This window comes from Pollicipes pollicipes, unplaced genomic scaffold (genome assembly GCF_011947565.3).
Source record: "Pollicipes pollicipes isolate AB1234 unplaced genomic scaffold, Ppol_2.1 Scaffold_6052;HRSCAF=7182_pilon_pilon_pilon, whole genome shotgun sequence".
Lineage (NCBI taxonomy): Eukaryota > Metazoa > Arthropoda > Thecostraca > Pollicipedomorpha > Pollicipedidae > Pollicipes > Pollicipes pollicipes.
In genome coordinates this window covers 15,062,293-15,086,524 of record NW_023596805.1, presented here as the reverse complement: position 1 = coordinate 15,086,524, position 24,232 = coordinate 15,062,293, and the positions used below count along the sequence as shown (strand labels likewise).

At 56.6% G+C, this 24,232-nt stretch overlaps 1 protein-coding gene across 1 annotated transcript; it reads right to left on the bottom strand.

Moving 5' to 3' along the window:
• Positions 1–13,612: 13,612 nt before the first annotated feature.
• LOC119104423 (protein FAM13A) lies at positions 13,613–23,261 on the bottom strand. Its single transcript, XM_037228120.1, has 10 exons — positions 23,134–23,261; positions 20,632–20,748; positions 19,138–19,260; positions 17,451–17,615; positions 16,724–16,893; positions 16,044–16,296; positions 15,451–15,666; positions 15,016–15,197; positions 14,552–14,657; positions 13,613–14,215 (listed from the first exon to the last, which is right to left on the bottom strand). Exons 3-10 carry the CDS (start codon positions 19,255–19,257, stop codon positions 14,093–14,095), a joined length of 1,335 nt encoding a protein of 444 aa, XP_037084015.1. The 5' UTR covers positions 19,258–19,260; positions 20,632–20,748; positions 23,134–23,261; the 3' UTR covers positions 13,613–14,092.
• Positions 23,262–24,232: the final 971 nt, after the last annotated feature.

Below are 24,232 nucleotides of genomic sequence, written 5' to 3'. Positions count from 1 at the left end.
GAGAATGACAGGATATTGATTATGACTTGCCACATATGTCACGTCAGGCTGAAGAGGCGAAGACCGTCGTCCTTGCGGCCCCTGCTGTCATGTCGGCCCCTGTGTCAAACGAACACCGCCAAAAGCATTAGCACAACACAGCACAGCCACAAACATCTTTCATGAGGTTTTGGATTGCCAGGCTCTCCAAAAGTCTGATCTGGTCCACAATGTAACCCCCCAGTGAAATGACCTTGCCAGAGCAGCAAAAACGATAGAGGTGCATTCCAGAGTTATGAAGCTCAAAAAGTGTCTAGAAAACCCCTCTTTGGTGTATTTCCTGTGAAAAAACATTACTTGTAACTTTTCATTCAAATGCCACCCACATGACGTTGAGAAGCACGTCATATTACATAAATCGTCAAGATCAGAGACTTCAAAATCCCTCATTGGCGAGAATGGTGTTAACTCTTCTTGTTGAAAACTTGGCACCTCACTCGAAGCCGTTCAAGAGATGGTTCTACAACCTATATGAGGCGCCTCCGAGTAGCGTAAGGGTTAGCGCGCGCGTGGTTGGCATTGGAGTCAATTTGACCCCGGAAGGTTTTTCTCAAAATAACTTCCGAACGGCTCGGCACAACTACACCAAACTTTGTGTAACTGCGGGAACTAAATAGACAATCTTTTGGTGCTAACAGATTGGATGTACCTTGCACGGCTGCTATCCTATAGCAGGTCAAGGTCAATCAATGGCCATAGCCAATTTTTGTGGTAGCAGTCTCACACCGCAAAACAGGCTGCACTGACTTTAGAACCAATAACTTTAAACCTTACCATGGAAAGGAAACCACAGCACCGATCCCTTTTTATGAAATGCAGCTTGTTCAATAACATGACTTTTATGTATTTGTATTACAATTGTACGAGCGTTATATTGCGAATTAAAACCGGAAATGTGTAAGCCATGATCCAAAGCCAAGGCACGATCAATCATAGCTCTCTGGTCATGCTTGGCTGGTGTCATAGCTTCCATGTGACGTTACAGTGTATTCAGATTGGTTGGTGCTATGTCTTCCATGTGACGTTACAGTGTTCAGCCCGGGTGACGCCATGGCTTCCATGTGACGTTACAGTGTATTCAGCTTGGGTGGTGCCATGGCTTCCCTGTGACGTTACAGTGTATTTAAATGTTGCGTTCTGTGATTGATGCTCTGCCGCTTCAAACGACGGTACCGCACTGGTTGGCGTTTCGTGCTGGACATACGTACGAACTGCAAATTTGTTTGGCCTCCAGACGTGTTGACGAGACAAACTTAACCCCTTACGCGTTCAGTTTGGACACCCGTAGCTTACCCGAGCCATGCAGTCCTCTACCGCACGTATGAATAAGCCACCCGACCGCCAGCAAACGTGACAACCAACCAACGTGACCACCCGCCACCCGCCTCCCTCCCGCCCGCCGGATTACGAGGCAGTGTGTTACTTTAACAACAAAACGTCAGCAGAAAATCTCTGCTGCTTCATGCCGGAACCGCTCAGGACCGGAGCCAAGACCAGCCGATACTCCTTTACACCGGACCCGCTCAACCCCGGAGCCAAGACCAGCCGATACTGCTTCATACCGGACCCGCTCAACCCCGGAGCCAAGACCAGCCGATATTCCTTTACACCGGACCCGCTCAGCCCGGAGCAAAGACCAGCCGACGCTCCTTTACACCGGACCCGCTCAACCCCTGAGCCAAGACCAGCCGATACTGCTTCATACCGGACCTGCTCAGTCCGGAGCCAAGATCAGCTGATACTGCTTCATACCGGACCCGCTCAGTCCGGAGCCAAGACCAGCCGATACTGCTTTACACCGAACCCGCTCAGCCCCGGAGCCAAGGCCAGCCGATACTGCTGCATACTGGACCCGCTCAATCCGGGGCCAAGACCAGCCGAACCAGCCGATAGCCGGCAGAAAAACAGACACTGCTTGCGGGCGAGTGCAGACAGTCCTGTCAGGCTGGGTACATCACTGCTTGCGGGCGAGTGCAGACAGTTCCGCCAGGCTGGGTACCTCACGCCATCATGCGGTTCGATGGCGCTGACTTGCTAGGTAACCGCGACCAATGCTAACAAGGAACGAAGGGTTACACATAACATGACGTGTCAAGGATAAAGTGCGTCAGCTTTCGTACCTCACTGTATGGTAACTTTGGCAAGATACGACACCATGTTTATAGGGCCGAAACAGGGACATTGTGAATAGTATCCTTAAAGTACACTCCAGTATTAGATCAAAACTGGTGAAAAATAATATTACTGTACAAAAATCGTAAGCACGTTTCGTTCACTGCACATGTGTAAGCAGCATTAGTCAATTTTGTTCAAAATTGGAATCTCGTAACTATCGATATTCACTGCTGTTGGCCAATAGTTGCGACATTATAGCCAACTGGCTAATAATTTGCGTACCTACAGACGAACATCTACTGAAGGGAAGGACCGTCGGTTTCAAACAAGCGCGTGTGGCTCACTCAACAAAACTTTACAGATCATTTGATTTAATTTGATCATTTGATTAATTTTATTTTACAGATCATTTGATGCAATTTGCCGTCATGCCGTTTTAGACTTGGAACTCCCTTGTTTTTCATTTAGACACACGCGGACCTGTACAGGCTTTTTCGCGCAGCTTGTTTGAAGGCCACCAAGACATGCATGAGGCCATGAACCCGTCGCGCAAATACCGCTAGAGTGCATGGATTGAAGCGAGACGTATAAAATCATGGACAAATTTGCAAAAACGCCGCGAAAGTGTGCGAACATACGCACGCATGTCGATATAAGGGTTGGGTAAACGCGCACCAGTTATTAGGTCACCTTTCGGGAGATTGAAGTGCGGATGGTTCAAGTTGGTCAGCCCATCCGCTACAGTGGCACTTCAGACACGGCCAGCCAGGAAGTGCCTCTGACGTCATGCACACGTTCCATGACGTAATCAACCGATGGCTCCATCATGACCAGTGATGCAGTCATTGTCCGCCATCAAAATAAGTCATCACCCCAGCATTTTTAACAAAGAAGACCTCCAAATTGTCTTCAACGTCCTAGAAGTAGCTGGTTTCAAAAGTTTGACGTGGTCGTTGACAGGTTATAGCAGCCTCTACCGTACTGCCCGCCATATCAACTTCACTCCCAGGTGGCGCTAAAGCTGGCAATGTCCTCTGTGAAACGCGCGACAGCCTCACACTGGGCAATCAGCACACTTGCAGCTTGAGAATGAGTCATGTCCCAGGTGGAACGTCTGGAACTTGCCGCGTTGGAGCTCCTGATAATGGAGCGGGGGCAGGGCTGATCGCTGGCCAGAGACACTGAAGGGATTTATCAGCATCACCCGAGGCGTCAGTGTGTTCTCGGTACCACTTGAGGCGCCAGTGTGTTCTCAGTATCACTTGAGGCGCAAGTGTGTTCTCAGTATCATCCGAGACGTCCTTGTGTACAGTTTCGAGCCGTTCAATCCTGGACCGCAGATTCCTGACCAGTGAGCAGGCGCCACGCACGAAACTTTGAGGGCACAGCCGCCCTGGAACAGGACATTGGAGAACAGCACCACGCAGCGGTACAGTCACCACCAAGCCTCTCTTAACACCACTCACAGCTTAATCATGCCATGATGTAACAGACACTCCTGCCAGGCATACATGAGCAACGCTGTGGAGAGATAATGACCGGCATACCGTCGCGTTCCTGGTACGCATGGATTTCTAACTTGATTGTTCCGAAACGAGAGAAAGAGGCTTTTTCTGGAATAATTTGGAGCATACCTACTGGGCGAGCGTCTGCACACGTCCTGGGTGCCCGCCAGGTGGGCACCCCAGAATCATGTGCCTTGATCACTAACGCCAAATCCTAAACACCATCGTGTATTCTCATTCTCCGCAAAGATAGCTTTTCAGGCAAGGGTCACGGGCATATGAAGTTGCACCGATGCGTGGAACAAACTGAGAGCACACAGTGAGCAACACGCAATGCACAATAATAGGGGGAGATGTAGACGCCTTGACCAACCTCGACCCAGGTACGAGCGTGCCATGCCCTCTTCTGATGACGAGCCATGAAGCACGGCTTCAGCACCGGGACCCAACCCTAACGCGGGTAGGCGACGCCTTGGCACAGTGGCCGCCAACCTGGAACAGTATCCTAGAACTGCCAACTTTAGGTGTAAAGCAGCACCCCATGTGGGGGGAGGGGGTCACTTTTTTCTTTCCCACCTTTTCCCCATATTTTATGTGAAGTTTTCACTCCTACCTGATATTATGTCACCACACACACCAAACCCATGTTTCCCTTTACGAGGTTTTAAGATGTCCTCCAAAACCGAGCTCATTTGAAACCCTCAAGCGCAGGCAAGACTACACAGAACCTGGACGCCTATGGCTATATCCTGCCTCACCTACGTCCGAATCATGCCTATGCATGTACAGAGCAAGGGCAACAGGTACTTTCAAGCCCGAAAGCCCAAGCGACTCCAGCCGTTTGCATGCATCAACTTTGGTTTGTTACAAAATGCATGACAATCTATAGATGTGTGCCACATATAAGGTTTTCACTCATCCCAATTGTTTTTGGTCGCACCACTTAGACACCACACGGGCAAAACAAAGCCTGGTACAAACGCTAGCAAAGCCTCGTAAAAGATTTTATCCAACGTATTTCCTTTGCCCGAAGAAACTTGACCACTAAATTGCACCGTTCCCGAAATGTAGGAGTGAAAAATTCGAGAAATATCTTCTAAATGAAATCTAAAAACCGAATGCCATTATTTGAGCATTTATTTTTACATATTTTTTAGTAAAGTGTGTTGATTCCAAAAGTTGAGCAAAACTCCAAGTCTTTATATTTATTTAATTACTGCGGTTTTCCTTCGTCTCATACGCGTGTGATGCAAGTTCATTTTTCCTTCACTTCCGATGATCTCTGAAGATGCCATCTATGGCTCAAAACGTGGACCGATTTTCTGCAAAATATTCCAACTGCAAACTTGCACGCATTTCATAAATAACTTGGATTCATTTGCCAGCCGCCTAAACATGCTTGATATGCACCCAGGAGTGACCGATTCATAGGGAATGAAGCAGGCAATTTGAAGCACGCAGCTTATTTCTACTGCCCTTCTTGCCTTGTTAAACCCGCAGTTAGCCGTTTTTTGGTGCATGGTGGGGCTCAATAATAATACATTCAAGCAATGTCAGTCTCACTACCCCTCCACGCTACACTATCCTACCGTACACGGCTTCGGGACAGACCTGGCGCAGGTAATACAGAAGTGTTTGGTGGTGAAATTCTGCCTTTCGAAACTGTTTTGTCGTACAGACGTCCGCTTACTTATTTCGCATTTAAATCTTGTAAGCTGGCGGACATGAGTTATATTTATGTTTTATGGGTGGGTTGGATGGCCCTGTCTGTCAGCAAACCATGCCGAAGATACTGACCCCTTGTGTGTTGGGGAGGGGGGGGGGAGCAGAAAAAAGCCTGCTCTTAAAAAGGTGGTAAGTTTTTCCATTGAAGCAACTAATTGCTAACCTTGCCTGCTTTCAACACACGGTCTGTGACCAGATTTAGCCATTTTTGTTCTAATCCATCGAGTTTTTTTTCCTAAGACAAATTGTGATGTCCCTGCTTGGGAAATGGGCCCCCGGAGCTCAGACTAACATGGAGTCGGCTGTTTACTGTTCGTAATCTCTGGCCGAAATGGAGCAACGCTTTGTCTCAGAGGTTCTCATCAGTGCAAGAGATCATCTTACTGACATTTGATATCACGGCCCTGTGGGCGGAAGTCCTCAATGTGACCTGCAGACAGCCCCTCGGACCCTTCAGTCATCCGATCGGACCCTTGATCTTTGGTCTCGAAAGACCTCTCGGTTCCTCTTCGGGTTCCTTCAGACACCGCTCCGACTCGAGGCCACTTGCTGCCACAAGATCCCTGTTTGGCGCTGTGGCCCCTAACAGACACGGGGGCCTCTCGTTGTGTCAGGGACCCTGAACATTGCCAATCGCAGACTCGGATCTCGTTTCCGCCTGGGAGATGGGTCTCAAGGGTCCAGACGGCCATGGAACCGACTGTTTGGCGTTCGTAGTCTCTGAGCAACTTAAACACTTGCATCATCTCAAGGGTTCCTACAACGGTGCAAGAGGACCTCTGACTGATATTTCAGGTCACGACCCTACGGCCACGATACTTTAAGTGGCCTACGGGCAATCCTTCGGGCCCTCATGCCCTCCGGCCGGGCCTATGATAGTTGGTTTCGTTGGGCCACCTAGCCCCCTCTTCGGGCCTCATCAAACACTTCCCTTGGTCGGCTCGGGGCCCTTGCGTGCACAGCGCTCTCTGTCAGGCGCTGGCCCCTGACAGATACAAGGCCCGGACCAGTGTAAATCACCGGCTCCGGTTTTACAGTTGATTGGGGAATGGGCCCTGAGGCCCATACCGACACGGAGCCGACTATGTGGTACTGTGGTACCTGATTAACATATAGGCACATATCGACTCAGCGGGTCCTCGATCGGCGCAAAGGACTTTCTGACCGTTATTTGAGCGTCCGTCTACTCAGGCATGGGCCCATGAATAAGACGCCGACCGACGTCTTTGATGTCCCTAGAACCTCCAATCGGGCCCTTGATCGTCAGACCAGGCGGACCCGCTAGGCTCTTTGGGCCTCCTCGAACACTGCCTCTGGCCGACTCGGGGCTCCTTGACAGCGCAGGGTCTCTGGTAGGGGCTGTGGGGCCCCGAGCAATGCAAAGTGCTGACTTCGATTTCGTTTTTGCATGGGAAATGGGGTCTTAGGTCCATGCCCCACGGAGCCAACTGTGCGTTAATGGTAGCGTTTGACCGAAATATAGGCGCTTATCGACTCAGCGGGCCCCTGATCAGTGCTTAGGGCCCTCTGGCCGGCGTTTGAGTGCTCGGTGCAGCGGGCCGGGGTCCCTAAATGTGGCTTCTGTTTGGCTTTTCGGGCATTTGGGGCCCTCATATCGGGCGCTTAATTGTAGATTCCGAGGGGCCCTTCGGAACCCTCGGAACCCAAGGGGTGGTTCGGGCCCTCTGTGCCCGCCCCCCCCCCCCCGCCTGCGCCACTGCTTGAAGGTACCTGTTTGCTCAGTGCATACATAGGCTGATTCAGATGTAAGTGAGGTAGGATATAGCCATAGGTGTCCAGGTTCTGTGGAGTCTTCTTTACGCTTGAGAGTTTTAAGTAAGCCCAGTTTTGGACGACGTCTTAAAACTTTGGAAAGGGAAATATAGGTTTGGTGCGTGGGGTTAGACAATATCAGGTAGAGGTGAAAAATTCACATACGATGTGAGGAAAAGGAGTGAAAGATCCCTCCTCATAGGGTGTTGCTTTACACCCAGAGTCGGCAATTCTAGTACACTGGTTCAAAAGCGATTATAGCTCACTGACCTGGAAGACGCCACAGGCTGACCATCAGCAAGCCAACACCATGATGCACCCATTTTCGCAGGCGTGATGTACAGCTACGGTAGAAATCAAGCTAAATAACTCTTGATGCATCTCGATATGCGGCACGTACGCGAACAATGGTATACCAACTGCCATGGTCACGCTCAACGCACAACCACTCCGATCTTCGCGATACCGCAAAGGTGCGAATCTATTACCCTGGGTGCGAATCACCACCGCATTCCTTGCCAGCAGCCAATCGGCACCTAGGAGTGACTGCAAACAATTGAGGTATGAATGTGCTGGGCCTAGAGGTTTTCACAACGAAGCGAAATAAGCGTAGAACAAAGTCGCGTAAAGATACAATTTGCATGTCTCATCCCTTCTTTGGGGAAGTCCCAATGTGATATTCCCATCAGGAAACTGATGGCGTGATGCTTATCATGAAATCGACGCAGTTATGAAGGTCACTCGAACATTTCGGCATTAAGTTGGGCTATCCTTTTATTTCTTGTCTGATTCAGCCCAGGTAAGATGGGCTGATAACATGGTGATGGACGACCGCTCTGTCATTGAACTACGCCCCACTCCGCTCGGCCGCTCTGTGCTCGGATGCCGATCAGAAGCGGGGCCCGTGTTTCGACGCGGCAGACAACGTTACCGCGTAGACGGGTCTGTTTCTGGGAATTTTTAGAGAACCTGGTTAACGTTCTGTTCGGGCCGCCCTGCTCGCACCAGGTGCCCGAGTAGCGGCGGCAGGAGTAGCGACCTTAAACCCTCTAGCTTCTGAGTTACACGTCCGCGAAGATGTGCAGATTATTTCGTGTAGGCTATTTCAAGGCTGCCCAGGGATCCATGCCACCATAATTACGCCATCCAAATCCTGACATTCCACTTACCATGCGACGATCAAGGTCAACAAAACGAAAACTTGCCGACTCGTTCATATCTGGCGTTCGTAAGCATGATTTCCAGAAAACCGTCCGTCAATTGACTTTTTATCAATGTTGTGCAAGCTATGCAAGTTGTTAACAACGGCTGTTGACTGGATCAAAGCCTTTGCGACCAGAAATGATCATTCAGGGCTATGGGATGAAAGAGAATGGATAATGGTAGGGCAGAACTACATGCTCCTGGGGCCAACTGCCCAGCCTTAGGCCACTGTGGAGTGTGCGCTGGGCGCCCGGTCCGGGTCACCGTCCAGTTTTCGTTTTATTCGTTTGAGGCGTTTCGTCCCGTTTGGGTCATTTCACGTCTGGAAGATATCATTTCAAATCAGTGCGGCTGCGTATGTGAAGAAAAAAACGCGTACGTTTATTCACTTTTAGATCGCTTGAAGTACACCGGTAAGTCTGAGAAAAGTGAAGAGAATGTTAAGCACTTGAGACTGGTCATCACCAGTTCAGTTAAAAAAAACAAAATTCGGCATTGTGTCTACGACATAACGCCTACATATCTTTGTGTTGCTGTTGATACTTGGTGCACTCAATAAATAATATGTTCAACCGATAGTGGGTGATTGCACGGCTGACAGTGAGGACGAGCGTGGCGTAAGTATATGTAACTATATGTGAGTGTAATGTGTCCAGTTCGTAGACGGGCCAACACCTCCTCCTTTAAACGGTCTTGACGTTGTGCTGATGCCCAACGGGTAGTATCTGCTTTGATATCATGAAGTTGTGTTCTGGTCGTAACGGTCAACTGTCGTAGTCAAAATGCTTTGTCGGTGTGCGAATCGAAAATTTCGTAGATGCTTGATCAACAGGGATCTCCATGATGTGAGGGGCTGTCAAAGCTTCCTTGGCCAGTTGGTCAGTTCACTCATTTCCCGCGATGCCTTTATGTCCTGGAATCCACAAACAATTGATGTTCATGCTCCGCCCTGTGCGTGTAATATATTATAGAGATTGACGATGTTAAAAGGAGGTGGTGAGTAAAGTCAGGGTAGACAAGAGATGGTACAGCTGCCATCGAATCCGGACAGATCACTACTGTCCTTGTTGTATGGGTGTGATGTTGAACGTGTTGTAACGCAAGAAGAGTAAATAATTCAGCCAAATGCACTGAGGTACCACCCGGTAATCGGCAATTTGTGTGGTAATGGTCACTGCAAATCACTGCACGTCCGGTGAGGTTATTGGCCTTGGAGCTATAGGTGTAATCAAAATTACTATTCCGATTATTGGCAATGAGGCGATTAAATGTGCGTTGAACATAACTTGTGAAAAAAGTTTGAGATCGTCAAAAAGAAACAAAACTTTTCGAGGGGCTAACTGCCATGGTAGTACTATTAAAGCAAGTGGCGCGGAAGAAGACGATAAAGCAAAATGTAGAGCGGTGCAGTAGACAGGGGTCCGAGATGCTATTGTAAGTCCTGACCGGCTTCTGCAGGCCCTGTGTAGTTGTGGTGAATGTGAGGTAAGTATGTATAGATTCAAATGCTGTATGATTGGGAATTTGTCGCACTTTTGTCATGCATCGCAGTGTGTGTTCCTTTCGCCGAAGCGCAAGAGGCATAAAGTGAGCGCCCACTTCAAGTGCTGAAATTGGGGAGGTGTGTAGAACTGTTTGGGTAATTCGCAAGAACATATTTTGAATGGTGGATAGCGGTTGAAGAGTGTGTTGGCTGCCTCCTGAAAATGCCACGGAGCCGTATTCAATGATGGGAAGAACTAAGGATTTGTAAAGACGTAATAACTTTTGACAGTCGGCAGCGTATCATAACCCGGAAATGCATCTAAAGAAATTTAGTCTCTTTAGGCATTTGGACCGAACATGCTCCACGTGCTGTCGCATCGACAATCGTGAGTCCAGTACGACGCCAAGAAATTTGAAAGACGGAGCGAAAGGAATGCAATGCCCATCTAATCTGAGCCAAGAATTTGGAGTGCCACGCATATGTTTGCTGAAAGTCATAACTGCAGATTTGGGAGGGGAGAAACGCAACCCGTACCGCTCTGACCACTGCTGCACCTTGTTTCGGGTGGTTTGGAGCCGTAGCAACAAATGGTCATACTCAGCATCCGAGCGCCAGATTGCGCTATCGTCCGCGAAAAGAGAAGAAGGAATGCCCGATGGTAATGAGTCAAATAAATCGTTTATCATGACATTAGAGTCGGTGAGATATAGCTCCTCTGTGGCCTTTTCGGAGCAGATCTCTTTTTCTTTTCTTCCTGTCGGACACTGGGAAGTATCGGCGCTGTGACCAGCACTTCCAGAGCTCAGACATGTTTGGGGCGATAGGCACGTGGACCCCTCGTGGGCGGTCTCGCCGCGCTTGAGGCATCTTGCATTCTGCTTGAAGAACTTCCTGCTGTGTCCGAACCTTTGGCATTTAAAACACCTGGGAGGAAACACCCTGACTTGATATCGGAGGTAGCCGGCTGTGAGAGCTCCTGGGAGGCGGCTGGTTGCAAAAGTCAGAACAAGTAAGCTGGTGTCCTGATGACGCTGTCCATTGTGGAGCGTGCTCAGTCGTCGAACATGACAAACGTTGTCAGCTCTAAGCTCCACGAGAATCTCCTCCCCCGTTATGAATCGGAGCTCAGGCACGAAGATGGTGTCTTTTGTGGTGCTTCTTGCAAAGTGAAGAGAAATTTTAACTTTTTTTGTCGCAGAATTCGGTGGTCTGGAGAAGAGCCTTGGTCTGAGTACGAGAGGTTGTTTTGATCACTAATGACCCATTTGCCGGCGCTTCGATTTCAAGATTGCGTGGACCACAGATAGCTTGAATTTGCTTCGATGGTCAAAACACGTCGATTTTTCTGAAAGAGACATTCTCGTCACAGGGTAGTACAACGAAAGAGCTGAGTGGGGCGAGAGGGGGCTCAGAGGTCTGTCCGGTCATGGTGGAGCGAGAGTCAGCATCGGGTGAGAAGGCACCGGGATGGCCAAACACGAGCGAGGGTCGAAACCAGGGCCGTTGGACGAAGATGAGTGCCGTCCAGACACCGCGGTGGAAGTGCTTGAGCCAATGCACTGTGTCTGAGGCGCGCGGGGGTCATCAGGCGAAGCGGCGGCCAGAACGAGGCTGACGGAACTTCAGTCGGCTACATTCAAGGGAGAGTCAGTGTCAGAGGCCGAGTTCTAGCCCGTGTCCGTGTCATCCTTCTTGTTCTTACAGCGCTTCCCCGTAACGGGGAAGTGGCAAGAGGGCAACACAAATTAAGTGAAAGGTGTGTGTTTCGAACGAGAGTGAACGGAAAAGCGACAAAAACGATGATGAGAAAATAGTATTCCCTGGGAGAAAGCCGCAAAGAAGCAACCGTTCTGTATCAGCCTAGTTTTGCCAGTCGGGCGTGGCCAACGAATGAGTCGACGATATGTGATGACAAGCCGTCACCGTCCAGGGGGTTAACACAAATGACGTATTGCGCCACATATTACAAGATGTATGTTCTTCCTAGTTATTACAGAAGCAAGGCATGCAATCGAATAACTTCGAAAAATCACCATAACCGAGTATGCGAATATAAGAAAACACCTTAGACTGGCGGTTAAATATGCAAGAACACTGCGAGACAGGGACAAAGCACACCAGCACCTCACGATATCTGGTGCAGCACACATCCAGCATCACCGCGGCTACCTCTCGGGAGATTGAAGAACTGGGAGAGAGTGCCGCCATGCTAACGATCTGTACCACAATCAAACAATGACGTATTAAGGAACATACTAGGGATATTTTGTTGTTCAGACCTGTCTTTTCCACGTAAATGTATACCAATAGTTATAAGGCAGCTTATTTCATTATATCTGATGCTTGCCTCAATATCTTCAGATGTAGAACATTCCCTTTAATGGTCGCAACTTTTTTGGAGGGAAGTAGGTAAGTGTCTCGGTTGCCGCCATGCATCGGAACATTCACAAACTTGTTTAGCTGATATATTTTCATTTGTTATGCCTTTTGCACAGCGCTGGTTATTGCAAGATCAGACGCATGACATAGCTAAACGTTTTTATTACGTACACATCAGTCATCTGGCGACACAAAATAACACCTCACGCCTCCCACAGCCCTCTTCCGTCTCAGCGCAAATCTCTTACACTGTTCAGATGGCGGGCGCTTTCAGCTGCGGGATGTCTTGGGCATGATCGCGACACATTAGCCTCCTGTGGTAACGCCATAGAAAGAAGTACGGCGAACTGTTGGGGGCATGAGGGCCAGCCATTCGTGGACCAGTTACGACAGGTGATGCATCCAAACATGGACAGGTCACGGGACAGGACAGGAACGGGCCTTCGGGCAGCTTTTGCTAAACGATCAGGGCCAAGCATGGCCAGCATGCACCAGGAAAGTGATCCCGGAGTTAACGCGCCACAAATCGGTAGCTCTTATCTGCCCCGATAGCTCAATTGGTTGGAGCGCCTGCCTTTCGCCCAAATTCTGCCGATGATCTGAAATCGCACGGTCGGAAGGTACGGCCAGGGCTCACACAAGCACTGCTTAGCGTGAGCTCTGAACCCATAAATCCATCCGTTCCAAAGGTTCGGATTATATGTAAAAAAAGGAGCTCGCTCCCAGCCGCAGCTAGCCATCACCAACATGGTGGCGCCGGTAACGATTAGGAATGCGTCATGTGCTTTGGTGTTTAATGCGTCTGTGCATGACTCCATGTATTACATACAACCCTTGATGATTCCACATTTGCGATGGATTTGCGCCGCTTCTGCATCCCGCGCACTTCAGACCATTCAGTGGCAGCTTGCCACGCCAGCGAGCCAATTGGGTATATTTATCCAGCCTTGACGACTGCGTATGGAAGTGAAAGGCTGTTTGGTGCTATGTCCTCAACAAGTTATAAAACGTGCGGAACAAGCACACGGGCCGAACCACGCACGCAGCGAAGCGAGCCCCGCCTCGCCCTCCCTCCCTCGCAGCCGGCCTATGAACGTCACCCGAGAATCACCGCACTGGCCACACCATTCACTTCATGGCAGATTGAACTGTTCACCCCGCTCTTCTCTTCCGCTCATCAGTCGCTGTCCCCTCCCCCTGGCCATCCCACTGTGTACCTTTCTCAGCTTCACTCTCCAGTCCCCCGGCAGCCCAGCTGTGCGCGCTCCGTAACTCTTCCCCTGACGCTCGCACCAGAGCGAACCCTCCCTCCCTCTCCCTCCTTCTTCGGTTCACGCTCCCCCTCTCTCTCTTCCCCTCCCCCTTCACGATCATAGCTCACACAAAGTTTATCACGACAACTCAGTGTATTTGTCGATGATATTTGGCCGCCAGCGAGACGGCCGGCCCGGCGCCTCGCCCTCAGGGCCGCGCCTGTATAATAAATAATACGCATACGATAACTACGGCCGTCCGGTCGGCGTCGCCTGGTGCCGGGTCCGGTCAGCACTGCAGGTACAACACAGCGGCGCGTGCCGCAGCCGCCCGCCCAACGTCCTCCAAAACAACGCCGTCCGCTCGGCCGCGCGCCACAACAACGGCCGGCGCGCGGCGGCGGCCGCTCCGCCGGGCGCGGCTTCACAGCTCCCAGAGCACAGCGCCCAATGTACGTCTATGTACACACACACACACACGCCCACACAGCTGCCGCGGTCCGGCCGCACTCCCAGCGTTCAGCAGCGGCGGCGGCGGCGGCGGCGGCGGCCGCCCAGCCCTCTGTCGCCGGGGCCAGCCCCCAGTCTGCGTCGCACCCGCGCGCTCGGCCGGCTCACATGGTGAACGAGCGCGACCGGTGCTTGGCCACCAGCACCTCCAACAGCTTGACCTTGGCCTTGACCTGCTTGTACTCGGCGTAGGTGTCGTCCATCTCGCCGCGGTCGTCCTTCTGTACCTGGTGACGGACAGCGGGCCGGGGTCAGCACATGGAGAGCACGTCCGCCACAGCCGCGCGCACCAGCGCCATCTGCCGCCGCGCCGCCTTTGGTGGTGTCTCAGCCGCAGGCCGACCGAGACGGCATGCTGCTACGTCCGATAACGGCCAACGCCTTATCCACACAGACGGGGGAAAGTGCATTAACTTAACCTGCTCACATAGGTAACAAGACGTTGCGTTAAATTTAACTTAACTTTCCGAGGCTTAAGACGAAGGCAACCAATCGCTAGCTCCCAATCCATCCACCGCGCGCGATCCACCCGACCCGAGACTGGCCGGCGCAACTCGGCTCACCTTCCGACCGACACTGGAGCGGAAGTTCTCCTCGAACACCAGCAGCACGCCGCGCAGCCGGCGCTTCTCGTCCTTGGCGCGGCTCAGCTGGTCGCGCAGCTCGGACCTGCGGGACGGCGGCGTCAGCGGTGTCAGCGGCGGCAGCGGCGGCGGTCACCGCAGGGAGACGAGGAGGCCAGCCCGCTCACTCGCTACCGCGGCCTCCAGTGTCAGCCATTGGGACACTGGCTGGTTATTGGAGCTTGCAAGCGGGTTTTACAGGGAACTTTATAGGGAAGTGTGGGATGCAGCCCAAGCCTGAACATAACAGCGTCAGGTGGTCGCCAGCAGTTCCTCAAACGTGCCGAGAAGACCGCAGATATGGAACCAACTGATCTCGGCTATATCATACGACTCAGCAAGACGCATCCGAGCGCCACATCGGCAGCTCCCCTCCGATGCGAAGTCGCCGAACCTTCACTCACACAGGCAGGTTGTGGAGGTTGTCGTCGAGCTGGAGACGCTCGGTGGCGCCGCCGGCGGCCGGACCGCACGGCTCCAGTTCGTCGTCGCGCTCCGAGATGGCGGGCCGGTCCGAGGCCGTAAACGTCATCGTCTCGTGCTCGAGGATCGGCGTCAGCTCGCCGATCGAGTCCCGCAGCTTAGGCTGTGAACGGCGGAGACGGCGGTGAAGACCGCGGACCACGCGGAGCGAAGGCCGGGGCAGGCTGACATCTAGCGGCCTGGGATGCCAGCGAGGCTGGCAGCCCTCGTGCCACCAAACGTCAGATGGAACTCCACCTACCGCCGGCTCCATATACAACACACGACAAAAAACAAAACACAGCTGACCTTACAATAAAAGCCGACAAGCCCGGTCAGTCCCCGTCCCCCGTCCCGTCCCGTCCCGGTCGCCGTACCGAGCCGGACTTGACGACGAGCCTCTTGATGAGCCGGTAGCGCTCGTACAGCGGCCGCACCACGTCCCGGTCGTGTTTCTCGGCCGGCCGGCCGTGCAGCTCCTCCAGACAGAGCAGTGCCTTCTGCAGCGCCAGCTTCTCGGCCAGCACCTGCTCGCGTGACATGGCGTCCGGCTCCTGCGGCCGGCCGGCGCACTGACGCTTCTCGCTGAGGCGCTGCGGCAGCGGCGGGGGAGGCGCCGGTCAGACTGGCGAACACGCGAGCTGGGCCGGCCCGGCATACCAGACGGCCGGAGAGGCGGCAATGGAACAGCTGGTAAACGCTTGGATTGAACTGCCACGCTGTTGCTGCAGCAGCCTAGCAACGCAGACGAGAATTACACGAACAGATAACTGGTAAATAAAGCAACAAAAACGAAACGATGTGAGGTACCCCCAACAGCGACAACAAACCCGTGAGGTCTAATCAAGAAAACTCAAACCAACAGCCGCCAGCAGCAGATGGTCCCACTTTCCCTCAGCGGCCCTCGAGGTCGCGAGTCTCCCCTGCTCCTTGCGCCGCTGCTCCTGTGCACAGTGCGGCCGCTGCTCACCTTGGTGACGTCGTTGACGGTCTGCTGGAGGGTCTGCTCGGCCGGCGGCGGGCTGCGGTTCTCCTTCTCGCCGGCCGGCGGCGCCAGCGCCACGGCCGCCTCCTGCTTCAGCGCCTTCAGGTCGCGGCGCGCGCGGCTCAGCTCAGCCAGGCACCGCTTCATCTCGCGGTCCTTCTGGCGGTCGGCGTGCGACGGCCGGTAGCCGTGGCGCCGCTCGAACGACTCCTCGTACGAGCGGATACGCTTCTTGGCGCTGCCGACGGAGGAGCGGGCCGACGGTCAGTCAGCTAGCGGCGCGCCGAGCCGCGTCATGAAGGGGGTCATGTGCTGCTGGTGACGGCCGCCGGCCGGCGAGACGGGCAAGGCGGAGCCACACACGCCGCAGAGTTGGGGGAGGAGACGGAGGCTGGAGCTGCCGACCGCTGCACAACACTCCCACGGCCGCGAGCGTGATTCTTATCGCGGAGAGCTTGGTTTGTCCTTGACTATCAGCAGGGTGTGACAGTGATATACTGTCTAGCAGCCGCAAACACCAATAATACACCACCTGTCGACTAACGTCACTGGAGCATGTTGCTACGACCCCCCGCCGAGAACAGCCACACACCAACAAAAGCCCCCGCATGACTACCCCGGGGCGCCGCTGGCCAGACGCCGCCGCCGCTCGGGTCGGCTCTCACCTGGCGATGGTCTGCCGCAGCTGGTGCGAGCGGGGCTCGGCCGGGCCCGGACACGGCGACGCCGGCAGCCGCTCGTTGAAGCGCGAGCACAGCTTCTTCTGCTCGGCCACGAACTCGGCGTCGGGCAGCACGAACGAGTTGCGCGGCGAGAGGATCACCTCGTCCTCGGTCTGCCGGGGCGGCGGCGCCGTCAGCACGGCAGAGGCACCGGACGGGGCGAGCCAGCCGCCGCCGCCCACGCTCCGTGGGCGGGCAGCAAGCAGCGGGCCGGACAGGAAGCAGGACGGGCCGCACCGCATGCACGCGCGTGTGGCAATCAGACCACTTCAACCCGGCAACAGCGGCGGTGTGCGGAAAGCAAGGCGCACACGGAAGTACGGGCGTGGGTCGACAACCCCCGGTGGAGCCTCACGGCGCGCGCGGCGCCGGCAGCACGCTCAAGCTGGAGCCCTCGTACAACTGACGGCCCCGCGTCACAAGCCATAATACTTAGGACAAACAGCAGGGGTTTATCTCTTAAGAGGATAATTGAGACCAAATACGTGCAGACTACAATCTTAAATTTCACCAGATGTGTACAAACCGCACTCTCATTACTCACAAATTTACACAAACTGCATCACCATGCATCACATCACATCGCATCACCCTGCAATCGCGCCGACGCCTCCGCACTGTGAGCAGGGTGCTAGGCGGCGCGTGGTTATGTACAGCTAATGACACTCACCAGCTGTCTGCCCTTGAGCACAGTGCTAGAGATGGGCTCCGAGCCAGCCATCGAGTCCAGGTCCAGCGGAGGGATGCCCTCAGAGTCAGAGAGCTCCTCCTCCTCCTCCTCCTCCTCAAACTCCTCCTCGTCGCCCTCCGGCGTGCTGCAGCTAGGCGACGAGTCCTGCCGCGGAGAAGTACCACGGTGAGGACGCCGCGCCGGCTCACGAACGACCAAAGCACAAGCACCGGATTGACCGACAACACCGAAACTGAAGCCCGCCCGTACGACAGCACCAGAGCTCCGACGATTCGGCATCCGAAGCTGAAAACAGCACAGCACAGCACAGTTCGGGATCCGAAAAGAACAGAAGCCATCGAAGGCCATCGACCGCTGGTGCGATGCATGCCTTCCGCGCGGGAGCTAGATATATGTACACACACACACACACACACGCACGCACGCACGCACGCACGCACGCACGCACGCACACACACACACACACACACACACACACACACACACACACACACACACACACACACACACACACACACATACATATATATATATATATATATCTATATATTTATATACATACAACATACATATATATATATAAATATATATATATATATATATATATATATATATATATATATAACACTGGAGCTAAATACGTGCAACGACGCCTGCAAACCAGATCGGACGGTTCAGCAATCTCCAGGGCGCGCATAGCGAGCACGCCATAACAAGGAGTGTTAAGGCGAGAACCGGTTGGACGTCGTGGGATCGGCTTACGAGATGCACGACTGCGCTGGCTAGCGAGGCGAGGGGTGAGTGAGGCTGGTTTGGATCACGTTCGGGGCGGCTGCAGAAGCCTAGGCCGCTTCTGCTGTTGACTCCCAGTTAAGCCTCAGAGGCATGCGAAAAACAAATAAGCGGTGCCCTGCAACGCCCGACCACCGCGCGGCGGCCATGAACCGCATCCGTCCGTAACCGCAGCGTCACCTCCTGACAGAACGCAGACCCCGGCGCGCTGCGGCGGCCACTCGCCCACCCGCCGCGGGCCGAACAAACAAACACGCGACGGCGGTCGAGGACGTGCCGCCGACGACAGCCGAGCTGTACCGACAGCGGCGACCGCCGGCGGGGGGCCGAGTCCGCTGCAGCCCCGGCTCGGCGCCCCAGCGCCCGGGCACAGATCCGTGAGTGGACGCCACGCTCGACTAGGCACGAACAGCACGGCGAGCCCGCTCTAGATACTGTGCGGCCGCTGCGTGCAGGCCGAGCCCGGGCTTTTGACGCCAGAGCGGGGGCCCTCCCGCGAACCGCCCGCACCCGGTAACCGCCGTAAAATTACCGCGTGATCGCCGCTTCAATGAATGCCCCACCGCCGAAATAACCGCGCCGAGGCGGAACAAGATCGCTTGGCACGTCTGGCGCTGACGAATCCGGGAAAGCCGCCGCGGCCGCATTCATCGGACCACAACATCGGGCTAAACTTAGTTAGCTCCCTGGTGCCGCCGCCACGCCAGAGCCTCCAAACATCAACCAATCCTGCCGGTGCGGCGGGGCCTCGGCAGCCGACACGGCTCGACACCGACCAACGTCCGGCACAGCCACGCTCGGGCTTCGACTCGATCCGGGACTTTGACTCGGACTCGGACTCGGACTCAGCGCCCAGCTGGGCTCGGACGCTCACCTTGCCATCGCCGCGGCTGTGTCGGCGGCGGCGCACGTCGCGCGAGCGGCTCGTCTTGTCTCGTGAGCGAGGGAACGTGGCGAGCCGTTCCGACTCGCGCTGCGCCTCGTGCCGGCACATGATCTGGCAACAGAGGGCCAGCGTTAGTCACGGGGCCGTAGTGGCGCCCGCCCAGCAACGGGGGCCGCCTGCATCCCACTCAGGCGGCGGCAAACATAGCACCACCCGCGGTGCAAGGTCCAGTGAACTTAGCCGCAGGTCAACACAGGAGGCAACGACGACGGCGACCCAATGGCGACGCCTCAACATAACAATGGAGAACGCAACAACCGAACAACAAGGACAACAACGGCACAACAGTCAGAAAACGGAAGAAAACGACATGGACGGTCACGTGACATAAAACACATCAAACTGGATTCGCCGGAATGACGGAAGACTGGGCCCACAGCCGTCTAGCAGCCCGCCGCCGCCGGCACCGGTATACTGTCCCGCAGCGCGGCGGCCGCCGCCCGACACACTCCGCCCCGCCGGCGTGACCCCCGCGCTCCCCTTTCCCCCCCCCCCCCGCCCCGTCACAGGCGGCCCGACTCGGGTCAGATAACCGGACAAAGCCACCTGTCGGCGCCGGAAGGATCTTTAGCGCCCAAGCCGGCGATGCAGTCGCCGGGCGCTGTCTCCGCCAAAACAGCTCGCACCGTCGCTTTGATGACGTCACACGCCGACCGCGCCAGGAGTGTCGCCACGGTCAGGTGGACGCGCGGCAGCCGGCTTTTGGGGGTTTTTAGCAGACGGGACGGTTTCGTCCATGATTAAGGACGTCGGTATCCGTCAAGACGGCCATCCGTAGCCGATAAATTGGTTTCGGCAGGCATTCCTTGGCAAGGAGACGAAGAGAGGTTTCAGCCAAGAACAGTGACGCAATGCGAACTTTTTTCCTGCGTCGATGCAGCAAATTCAATCTATATTCGTCTCTCGCGTCAAGCGCAAAGAGCCGTGTCCGACTGCCTTCCACGGCCGTCAACCTCGCGGCGCGAAAACATCGCCGACACTTATGCAACATGGAAGCCGGCACCATAACCACAAACAGGAAAACCGCAAGCATGACAGACACACTGTGGTGTTTGGACGGTTGAATGCTGTGTGCGGCAGGGGTGCCCGCGTCGTCACTGCACTGTTTCCGCCCACCGGTGTCCGTGTTCCAGGCCTGTTGCCCACAGTCAGCACCTTTGAACGCGGCGAGCTACTCCCAAACGCCAGCTTAGCCTGGCAAAACAATTTCGACGCTTGTTTCGACATCAGTGGTTATGCCAGGCCGTCCGAAATCAAACTACTGCCGATACTCCTCCAGTTCCCTCCTCTCCATTCGTCTCGTCTATCACGCCGAGCCGTGATAGTCCCCCATACGCTAACGCCGCTGTCGCCTCCAGCGACAGCGGCGATATCGCCAGTTCCGCGGTGGCGCAGCACCGCCGCCAGCATCTGGTTACGCACCTCCTGCAGCAGGACAGGCGGCGTGTCACCGCACTCGCTGCTGCTGCTGGACGTCGACGACGACTCGATCACCTCGTCCGTGTACACCGGCGACCACGGCGTCGGCAGGTCGTAGCCCTGCAACAGAGCGAACCACGTCAGGTCGCCGCCTCAGCTGAACAGGGTCCACCGGTCCACCGGTCCACCGGTCCAGCAGCCATCGGGTCAGCGGGTCAGGTCCACCGGCCATTGGGCCTAGTGATGATGATTACGGTGATAGTGATTGATGATGATGGTGGTGCTGATGGTGATGATGGTGATGATGATTGGAGAGCACGAATGCACCGGACGACCGAGGTCATGTTGCACCAATGGGGTGCCATGAGGTTCTGACGCGTCTCCTCAACTGCCACGCACAGCTCACAACACAGCGACTCGGAAGGAGAGACCACGGCGTCGACCACGGCTTACCGCCACGCCGAAAAACAAACACCGGAATCGCTGGGCTGGGTGCTGCTTCTGAGTACCTATCCGCACTTCCACAGCCACCGAAATCCCTCCGGCCGCGACACCGACCCTGCAGAGCCGCCGGCCCGCCCCGAGTCTGCAGCGCCACCGGCCGCGCCGCCGCGGTCCCCTCCCGACACGCACTGTCCGGCCGGCCCCGGCGGCCACTGCGCCGGTCCACTGACGTCAACCGACCGATGACGTCAGCCAGCGCATACCTGACCCGCCAGCGTCAGCTGGCGGCTGGCGGCCGGCTTGACCCCGACACAGCACGTCCAAGCCTGCCCTCCCCGCCGCCGCGGCTGCCGGGGGTACTCCAGAGGGGAGGGGGGGGGGGGGAGCGGCGAAGGTCGGTCGATGGTCAGGTCAAAACAACAAGCGTCTCCGACCCCCCAGACAAGTCCAGACCTGCTCGCCGACCACCCCAGTCATCAAGAGGCGGACGGGAAATTCCCAGGAGGGGACCAGGGGACCGGGGCGGCGAGAGTTGGGGAAAACCAGAGCCGCGACACCCGAGCCCGAGAGCACGGGCCCAGGGCCGTCCGGTTACGACCGGCCGCTGCACATACCGTCCGGCCCACACCGGGTCCCATGGCGCCGCTGCACGTATCGTCCGGCCCACACCGGGTCCCGTGGCGCCGGTGCACGTACCGTCCGGCCCACACCGGGTCCCATGGCGCCGCCGCCGCCGCTCTCCGTCCTCCCTCCAGGCCCCACACGGCATAACAGGCGGGAGGGGAGGCCCAAGCGCGGCAGCCTCCGCCCCTCGCCTGCCGCCACTTTCCTGCCCCTCCGGCGCGACCAGCACACGGCGTCGCCACTCGTCCGGTCACGGGGCGCAGGCCGAGGTCGAGCTGCGCCGCCGTATGACCGGCCGGGAGTTCCCCGTCATGTCACGCGCCCGACGGCGGCGCGTGACGAGGCGCGTGACGAGGCCCCGTTCCCACCGGTGTGCTATCAGCCGCATCCCCCCGCCACCGCAGACACACCCAGCTCGGAAAAGCCGCGCCGCTGTTGCAAGAGCGCCTGATAGCGCGCAGCATCGCTATCTGCCGATAGGGCAAGCGGACAGGCCGGCCCGCTGTATAAGCTCAGGCCGGCCAGTGCTGGGCTCACGGCGCCAGATAACCGACGCGGTGACCGGCCGCCCCGCCACAGCCTCAGCCGCCGCGCCGCCCCCATCCCCGCCCGCCTTGCCGGCCGTGACGCAAGCGACGCGACTCGCGCGTGACGGCCAGCGTCACAGGCGCGCGCGCCGCCGCCGCCGCCGTCACACGGCCAGGCCAAACAATACGCGGCTGGCGCGTGGCCGGTCTGCAGGGAGCAGCGCGGCACGTGGCGGCGGCCGGCAGAGGCGGCGGCCGGCAGAGGCAGCGGTGCGGACACGCAGGGAAGGGGGGGGGGAGGGGGTGCGGCGGCAGGCCCGGTGGTCTGGTCACCGCGGGACAGCGTCGACAGGCGTCTCGAAGTCACACCTCAATAGCACTTCCTGCCGCTGTCGCGCACAACAGCCACCGCCGCCACTGCCGTGGGACAAGCGCGTGCCCACCCTCGACCAAACACCTGCGCGTTCGCAGACCTACTGTTTATCTCAATCGTTCACGTGCGATGAGCACATTGTCAAAACACAGCTGGCTCGGGCTCAGTTGGCCCGATAGTTCAGACCGGCTGACACACAGCAGCCACACCGACGCCACCCAGCTAACAAACTGATGCCAAGCCGCCCGCCGCCGTTCTGAAGTGTAACGCACGCGGCAGTCACAGACAGGAGCACAGTCTGTGTCAGCCTCACAGGAGCGCAGTCTCTTGCGACACTCCTATGTGGCTTATCTATACACACAAGTAAAGTGCAGTCGCCTGAACCCACCACCACACCGAGGCCGACAGAACCCCACCGAGCCGCCACCCGAGGCCGGAGCCGCCTGCAGACGACGCTGCTCGGCCGGCCCCGGCGTCACCTCCGTCCGCCCGGCCGGCCCGGTCCGGCGGGCGGCGGCGCTCCCTCCCACCACTCACCAGGCTGGAGCTGGCCGGGCACGGCACCGAGATGGGCCGCGTCGTCTCCGTCTCGGCGGCGGCGCGGCGCGCGCTCCGGCTGCGCGGCGCCGGCGAGCGCGGCTGCTGCTGCGCGGCGCCGCACTCGCGCACGTCGTCGTGGCTGCTGGCGCGGCGCACGCAGTCGGCCTGCTGACTGGCCGGCCACGGCTGGTACGACCGCCTGCCGACACACGGCACACGGCGTCACTCACGGCACGGCGCGGCACGGCATCATCGGCGAGATGACAGCGCTATTACACACAGTTCCCCGTACAGCGCAACACAACGACCCTAGGCAGACCTCTGGGGCAGCAGGGCGAACGCGGGAGACCATACACGGGAGACCATACACGGGAGACCATACACGGGAGACCATACACGGGAGACCATACACGGGAGACCATACACGGGAGACGGTACACGGATGTAGGAGGCGCGAATCCAACACACGCTGCAGCAGAGGAAGCCAAAGCGGAAACGGGCGGAGCATGGCGACAAAGCAGCGACAGCGACCGGTTCGGTCTGCCGGACGCAGCAGTTTATGTCCCCGCTCGCCGGACAGGCCAGCGGCTGATGTCCCGCTCGCCGGACAGGCCAGCGGCTGATGACCGGCTCGCCGGATAGGCCAGCGGCTGATAACCGGCTCGTCGGACAGCCTAGCGGCTGGTGACCGGCTCGCCGGACAGCGCAGCGGCTGGTGGCCTCGGTGAAGTGGCCAGGCGTCGCGGTGGCGGTATGGGCTGGTGACCCGCTCGCCGGACAGCCTAGCGACTGGTGGCCGGCTCGCCGGACAGCGCAGCGGCTGATGGCCTCGGTGAAGTGGCCAGGCGTCGCGGTGGCGGTATGCGAGCGGAAATCCGCGGCAACATGCGAGCTGCTGCTGCGAGACCAAGCAGATAGGCTACATACGGCGGCCGCCACCGAGAGCCGGGAGTGGACGTCGCCGGCTGGCGCCGAACGCCGTCCGGCGACACTGCACGGACCCGCACGTCGCCTGACCTGGATCGGCGGCCGACTGACCGCACCACATCCGGCACCACCTCATCACCGCCTCCCAAACCCCAATTCGCCGACCAAA